Genomic DNA, 7,923 nt, shown 5'->3' with positions numbered 1-7,923 from the left:
GTCTTGTTAGAAGGAGGGGAAACAGCCAAATTAACCAGAGTAGAGAGTTCTGCTGTTCACACAAAGGCAGCCACAGCTTACAGCTGTCTGAGAGCTAATTACAAGAGCAAACCAATCAGGCTTGCAGCCTTCATTATTTCTCCATCAAGTGCAAAGGTCTAGGGAAATTTGATGTACTTAGAAATGCTAATTCCTGGCTGGTCATGCCCTACTCATTTTTAGCTTTGCTGCTACCCAAAATGCTGCCCAGATGCAAAGATCCATGTTGGTAAGAAGGGAAGGCACTCAGAATGCTCTGTCTTCTTCCCACCACATATGCAGCTCCTCTTTTTTGGAGGGGAAGACCCATAAGCACATTGATGGTAGAGGCAAAAGCTTTGCCTCTTTGGGGACAAGACTGCCAGATGTGATGAGTTAGGATGCTCTCCTGAAGCAGGGGACTTGGAGGTCAGTTCAGTTCCTGGCCTCCTCTGGGGACACTGACTTTTTTTCTGATACAAAGAAGTAAGAGGCACGAACCCAACTCCAGTGGCATTTCCACCCCAAGCCTAATTTTATACTTCTGCTGAACATGGTGCAGCTCTGCCAGTCATGACAAACCTGACAGGTTCTGATATGGAGGCTCACAGAAATGTGTCCTTACGTTTTCTGCACATGCCACCACCGTGACTCATTTTCAGTGGTTAGAAGAAGACAGAGACAACCTGGCAAGCCCCAGAGCAAACAAGTGATATCACCACATGACACATACATTTATTACAGACATCATTATATTTCTTGATCAGGACTGCAACCAAAAAATTTCAAAGTGAAATGAGAGACGTGGGAATGGGAAGGAAATCGATACCTTAGAAATTATGATTCTTGACAGACTGACCATGCTGACAGGTGTCTCACCCTGACCACAGAACAATCACTGACTCAAAATTTAGCACAGGTGTGGATACCAGTGATCTGTCTGATCACATTCCATAACTAGGAATCAGCAACATCCAGAAGTGTTAAAAAAAAAAAGAAAAAAAAAAGTTGCTTGAGAAACTCCATTTTACCAATAGCTAATGCAACTACAGAATCACAGAACTTTCCTGGTTGCAAAAGACCTCCAAGATCACGGTGTCCACAATCGACATCCCCCCCACCTCGTAAAATAAAATGTAACTATCTAATTGCCAACTTAAGTGGGGCCAGGGGATGCACTGAACATGGACATGCAGTGCAAGCAGCTGCCTGTTCACCTACAGCCTGTTTTCTCCCAAAATTACAATTCAACCTAAATAAAGCGGGAATAGTGATCAAAACCCCATTCTGGTTAAGAGTTTAAAGGAAAGAGGAGCAACCTTATAGTGAGTAACACATCAGGAATAGGCGAATGGAAATTACAAGCCTCAGATATAAATGGCAAATTAAGAGGTGCATATGACTGACAGATGAAGCTAAAGGAATTAACGAAGGGCTTGGGCAGGCACAGCGCCATTTCAACAGGCGGAGAGGAAAGTCAGGAACAGCAGAGCACAAACATCAGCTGCCTTCAGCATTTACTTCTGATTGCTCTTCTATTTTGGTACAGCTCCTCTTATGGAAAAGTACTGATGCACAGGCACCTTCCCCAGCCACCATGTTTACTTCCAGCTTTCCCCAAACTGGGAAAGCTCTGGGGCCACAAGGTGTGAAGAAGAGGCGTGGCTGATAAGCCTCTGGCTCTGATTTCCACAACACTGACTCAGAGGGGACCAGCTCCCTCCCAGGCTGTCACTGCCACCACGCCACCGCCAGCCTGCCAGGAAAGATGTGACCAGTGTGACTTTGCAAGTTCAGCAGGTGAGCAGAGGTCAGCGGGTCTGTGGCCAGAAGCAGCCCAGCTCAGGGCGAGGGGTGGCACGGCACTGTGTTTCTTCCCAATCATCATGCTTCCTTCTTCTCTGCTGGCAGCCATGCCGGCTGGGGGACAGCTGTGTGCAGCAACACAAGGCCGCAGAGTATCATGGAGAGGCCGATCCACCACAGAGGTGTCCATGTCTCCCCAAACAGAAGCTTGCCCAGGATGGCCTGAAGGAAAAAACAGAGACAAAAGATCTGCTGGGCTGAGCCACCTCAAGGCCTCTGGTGCTGCCAGAGCCACGGGGACTCCTGCTGGGAGATGATTTCCACCTGACAGGAAAAAATCTACCCGAGAAAATTCCTGTTGGGATGACCAAGAGGAACAGCTGCTGTGGGTGACACCGGAGATGACCTACTCTATCTATCACCCAGCATGAAAGCTCAGCCGTGTCACGGTCCCAGAGCAGGAATTTGGCAGACACGTGTGTGCTTTGATGCCTTCCCAGGTCAGTCACCTGGGTGACTCCCGTCAATAAAACAGAGCCACACTGACTTTATTTTTGGACACCACCATGTGCCAGCTGCAAGTTTCTGAAGCACAGAAACAAGGTGGGGAGCTTCTGAGAAAAAATAGGCAAGTCAAAAATGATCCTGCTGTCACTACAGGTTATCTTCTCACCCAGCTAAGGGTGGCACTGGCCTGCACAGGTGAGGTGTTGCAAAGGAAAAGCAGAACAAAACAAAGGAAATGTCCCATCTCCAACCCTCACTGGAAATCAGAAAAGTTCAGCAAATTGTACAAGCTGCTGCAAGGCACTGCACCCTTCCTCCTGTACCACCCAGAGAAGTCCTGCAGCCTCTGCTGTGAACAACAGGCAGAGCAGCTGGGGTCTGACACAACTACCTCATGCCTGACTGTAGCTCTCCCACCGGCCAGTGATGGCAGTCGTGGTGGCAGATGAGCTACATCCAGTGCAACTGTTCCCTCCTGGCTGTGCTCCTCCAGGGACCTACTCACCGAAGAGATGAAGTTGGAGGCTGTTGTGGTCACTGAGGCAGCGGCTGAAGAGGAGGATAGCCGCAGGGCTTTCGCAAAGATTGTCCACATGACAGCATTGCAGGCAAACACCAAGCCAACACAGCTGACACGAAGCAGCACGGGCAGCTGCGGGATGAAAGGGAAGAACTCAGGTATTTTCACCCTCACCAATTCATGAACACTTTGGAACAAAACCCAACTGCCTGGACTCAACGCTGAATTACAGCTGGTATTAAGACGAAGACGAATCTATTAAATCCCAGAAGGTAACAAAAGCAAGGAGACAGGCCTGGATGGAGTGTGACCCTGTCATGTCTTGGCATGAAATGTTCAATCTTAGACTGCAAGCTGGGAAGTGCTGGGACAGTGCACGGCACCCGCCATGCCTGAAGACAAACTCCAGAAAGCTCTCCCAACTTATGATGAGGTGCACACACAGCATAGTGAAATGCCCCTCACTCATCACCAGATGCATGGAAAAAGGTCAAATTCAGCCTTGCCAGAAACCAATACCAAAGATGTACATCCTGGTGCTGTGTGTAGTGCACGATCTACCTATTGTGAATCTGGGTTGAGACCAGTGTAATCCCAAACCACTGGTCTCACCACCTGCCATGACCTGGTCTGCCTTACTGCTGCAGCAAGGACAGAAAAGGGTCCTCTTGGAGGAAAGTCAGAGCTGAGGAGCTTTGTGCCTTATTCTGCACACTCACTGTGTGTATGCTGAGCTGCTGCACTGGAGCCCCTGCCATCTGCCCGAATCCATGCGCATCACCAACTGTGCTCTGCTCCCACTCAGAAGAAGAAATTAACAACAAGCTAGGGATTTAAGGCCACAAAAATTATAAAAGGGAAGGAACACCTCTCCTGAGAAGACAAGCTGAGAGTTGGGGTTGTTCAGCCTGCAGAAAGCTCCAGTGGCCTTTCAATACTTAAAGAGGGCTTATAAGACAGATGGGGAGAAACATTTTAGCAGGGCCTGTAGTGATAGGACAAGGAGTAATGGTTTTAAAATGTAAGAGGGTAGATTTAAGCTAGGTATTAGAAAGAAATTTTTTTCATAATGAAGGAGACACTGGAACTGGTTGCTCAGAGCCCTGTCCAGCCTCATCTTGAATGTTTCCAGGGAACAGGGAGTTTACCATCTTTCTGGGCAACCAGTTCCAGTTTAAGATGGATCTAGTTTAAGATGTTCCTGCTCACTGCCAGGGGACAGAGTGGGGGTGGGTGTTGGACTAGATGACCTCTGAAGGCCCCTTCCAACTCAAACCATTCTATGACTTCTGAAGCAACTGATGTAGCAAGGACAAAGTCAAAAGGTTCTGAGACATATCAAACAAACAGTAACAGAAGGGTTGGACCAGATCACCTTTGAGGTCCCTTCCAACCTGACATTCTATGATTCTAGGGAAAGACTGTAGAGCAAATCCCTGCTAGATGGCTGGCACAAGCTCTCTGAGGATAACCTTGAGAGAGATGGCTCAAGAGTCCAGCCTCACTTTGCCCTGTTCCTAGCAATGGTCTCCAATTCTATCAGGGCAATAGTAAATGATGCCAAATGATTCCCACCTGTGAAGTATTTTGCTTTTCTACTGCTGCTATGGCAAACTCTGCAGAGAGGGATGAGACAGACAACCATGCCCAGCTGCTACTGGGTTTCTGAGGAAGAAATGTGCTGCTGCTGTGTCACAGCTCACCACCTCATCATTGGGTTTGCCTCCCAGTTTCACCCTCAGCCTGTGTAGCCAGACACTTCTACCTTGCTCAGGGCAGTTGTGTACCTCCATGTATGTCTCTTGTGGATAGGGAGAAAAGAAATGACAGGGGAAAACAATTCTGTATTTTACCTAAATTTGGTATGTTCTTTTCTGGATCAGAAAGAGCATGCCAAGGTAGGCTTCTGGAAAAAACAAAACAACCTTCAGACATCTTGTTACTGTCTTCAAACACACAGCAGAGGGTGTAAGAGAGGATGGAGCCCAGGCTCTTCTCCTAGGTGCATTGGGATATGACAATAGGCAGCAAGTAACGCTGGAAAAACTGACATTTTGATCTGATAAAAGGAAAACCAAAGATGATCAAACACAGGAACAGAGGTCGTGCTCTCTGACCTTAAGAGATATTAAAAACTTGACTGAAGAAGTTCATGAGCAACCTGCTGCAGAGCAGGCTGTGGACTAGAGACCTTTGAAAGTCCTGCCTGACCAAAATCAGTCCATGAGCCTACCATTGCTGGAGCAAAGGTGGTTCCCATGCTATCTTTAAAACTGACCCTGAATCCATGGGTTCCTCTCCCCATCTCCTCCTGCTGCGGAGCCAAGAAAATCAGCTGCAGTCTGCTCTGAAGGTGGCAATTACCCAGAGGAAGATTTTTCCCAAGAAAAGTCAAGTCCCTCTTTATCCTGGGCAGAGGAATGGTCATCGCAATGGCATGCAGGCAGAGAGACAGGAATATCCCCAGGTGTTCCCCACAAGGAAGGAGGCACAAATTCCTCCCCTGTCAAAGGCTCAGCCAAGCCAGCCCAGTGAGTCAAGGATTAGTGTTCTGATTGCTTTTCTTAAAGGAGATTAATTATAGTGTACATTTCAGATAATCCAGAATCACTCCTGAAATGGCAGAAGTAATTTTAGATGACGTTTGACAAGGGAGAGGGGAAAGTAAAGGAAAACTTTTCTTCAAGTGAAATGACCCTTCCTGGTCAGGCTACTCTAGGGCTGGGCCGTAACAACACATCCTTCTGGCCAGGAAATCCATTTCTGTGCTGTCGTAGAGTATCCTGCTAACCCATGTCATAAACCTCTTAGAAGATTCAATACACTTTTAATGTTTGTTGCTGCTTTCCATGCTGCACAAGTGATGATGGCTGCCCTCCTGAGATTTATTTTCAACTTTCTGTAGCTCTTCCTCAAACACTAAGTCCCCGAATTTCTGTCACCCTGTGGCAGCTCTGTAGAAACTTCTTTGTAGCATGCATGCAGGATTTAAACAGCAAGCCCTCTGAAACACTTGTGCAATTCAAGCTACAAGGAAGATTACAGCATCTACTTAAAACTCATTTAGTTTTACTGCTAAACTAATTAATTTAGTTCATAATTATCACCTAAAATGGACCCTGAAAAACTAACTGAAGGTACCACTTTATCAAAAAAAAAAAAAAAAAAAAGCAAATACAAAGACAGCAGCTCAGTATGGTTGAGGATGGAAGGGACTTCTGGAGATCATCTGGTCCACAGCTCCTTCTCCTAGAACCAGCAGCTCAGGTTCATGTCCAGACATCTTTTGAGTATCTACAGGGATGGAGAATCCACAGCCTCTCTGGGTAACCTGTGCAAGTGCTTGGTCAGCCTCACAGTGAAAAGGTGACATTCAGAGGGAACTGTGTTTCAGCTGATGGCCATCACCTTCTGCTTGTGTCACTGGGCACAAGTGAAAAGAGCCTGGATCCATCCTCTCTCCCCTCCCTTCAAGTATTTAAAAACACTGAGCCTTCTCTTCTCCAGGCTGAACCACCCCAGCTTGTTCAACCTCTCCTCACAGGAGGGATGCTCTGGTACCTCCATTATATGGAGTCTCTCTCCAGCAGCTTCATCTCAGTTTTGTACTGGGAACCTCAGCACTGGACATGGTGCTCCAGGTGTGATCTCACCCAGGCTAAGTAGAGGGGAAGGATTATCTCCTTCAACCTGCTTGCAACACTCTACTTCAATGACACGACATGTTGTCATTGCACCTTCAAAAATACCCAACAAGTGGACAATATTTCTACCAATTTCGAAGGAACAAAATACTCAAAATAAATGCTGTCAACTTTTTCAGTAATTTCACGCTCTGATTTTCTGTCGGTGTAAAAATATGATCTTTTTTAGTGGGGAACAGGAAGAGTATCAGGATGTGAAGTTGATTCTCCTTCCTACCATCCTTTCTGATACACTGAAAAGGATCAACAGGACTACTGAGTATCCTGGTTTTGCTTTTTAAACCATCTGTGACTAGCACATAAGTTGATTTTCTTTTGTCCTAAATGCAAGACCATTTGTTTGTTTGTTTTCAGATCTAGTTTCTCTTGTGGGTTGTCCTTTGTATTTCAAGTCCAAATGTGTACTTGCCACAAGAATAACAACCCCTGCTGTATGCCTGAATTGGTCTCCCCACTGTGTTTTTCTAAGACAGGTGCATGCTGCTGACCTCAGGATCACTCCCTTCATGATGCCTGTGTAGGAGTTCACCTCTGCTCGTAAGGACACCATATGCTTGAGGTGAAAGACCAGCAGTCCCATGTAACCTGAAGGACAAGGAGGCCTGATGGAAGATAAAGATCATCCCTTATAAAAGGCAAAAAGAACTCACGAGGTGAACGAGGTGAACACATCGTCTAGAACAGCACAATGGAAATCAACTACTCCACCTCTCCTCTCTTGCCACCAGTGAAATCATAGAATTGTTTTGGTTTCATAGAATCGTTTTGGTTGGACAATATTTTGAAGTTCGAGTCCAAGAGTTAGCAAAGGGCTGAGAACAAAGGTTTAATACACAAGCATACTAACACCCTGCCTTTAAAGTAAAACTGACATAAAACTGCTGTCAATGGGGTTTCACAACAGGATTTGTTTTCAGGCATGCCCATACCGTGCCTGGTTTCTTCTCCTTGGCAATAGCAGCAGCCTTGCTTCCCTCTGCTTGCTGCCTGGTGACATGACTACCACGCACCAAGCCAAGCAGCCCTGCAGCAGCTGCCAGGCCCGGCTCCCGGCTCTCCCAGACGAGGTCGCCGGGGTCAGGCCACCCTCTGGAAGCGCACAAGGAAGAACCACCGTCCCGTTTCCCCGTGACGGAGGCGGCAAGAAGCCAAGCCCTGAGGGCCGCATAACGCCGGTCGGGGAGGCCTCAGACAGAGCCAACACACGGGTTACCTCCCTGCTCCGATTTCCTCCTTCCTTACCCAGCCTCCGGCCGCCTCCCCGCCCGGCCACACCGCCAACTTCGCGGCGGCCGCAGCCAAGGCCCCCAGCAACCCTGCGGCCGCCGCCGCCCCGCCGCCCGCCCGCATCTCGGCGACGGCCCGGTT

At 47.7% G+C, this 7,923-nt stretch overlaps 1 protein-coding gene across 1 annotated transcript; it reads right to left on the bottom strand.

The window, feature by feature from the left end:
• Nucleotides 1–727: 727 nt before the first annotated feature.
• Nucleotides 728–7,923, bottom strand: TMEM42 (transmembrane protein 42). The gene is made up of 3 exons (XM_030446369.1): nt 7,798–7,923; nt 2,837–2,983; nt 728–2,046 (listed from the first exon to the last, which is right to left on the bottom strand). The coding sequence occupies exons 1-3, from the start codon at nt 7,903–7,905 to the stop codon at nt 1,903–1,905; spliced, it is 399 nt and encodes a 132-aa protein (XP_030302229.1). The 5' UTR covers nt 7,906–7,923; the 3' UTR covers nt 728–1,902.

The sequence above is a fragment of the Calypte anna genome, chromosome 2 (genome assembly GCF_003957555.1).
Source record: "Calypte anna isolate BGI_N300 chromosome 2, bCalAnn1_v1.p, whole genome shotgun sequence".
Classification (NCBI taxonomy): domain Eukaryota; kingdom Metazoa; phylum Chordata; class Aves; order Apodiformes; family Trochilidae; genus Calypte; species Calypte anna.
This window is presented reverse-complemented; position numbering and strand designations above follow the sequence as displayed.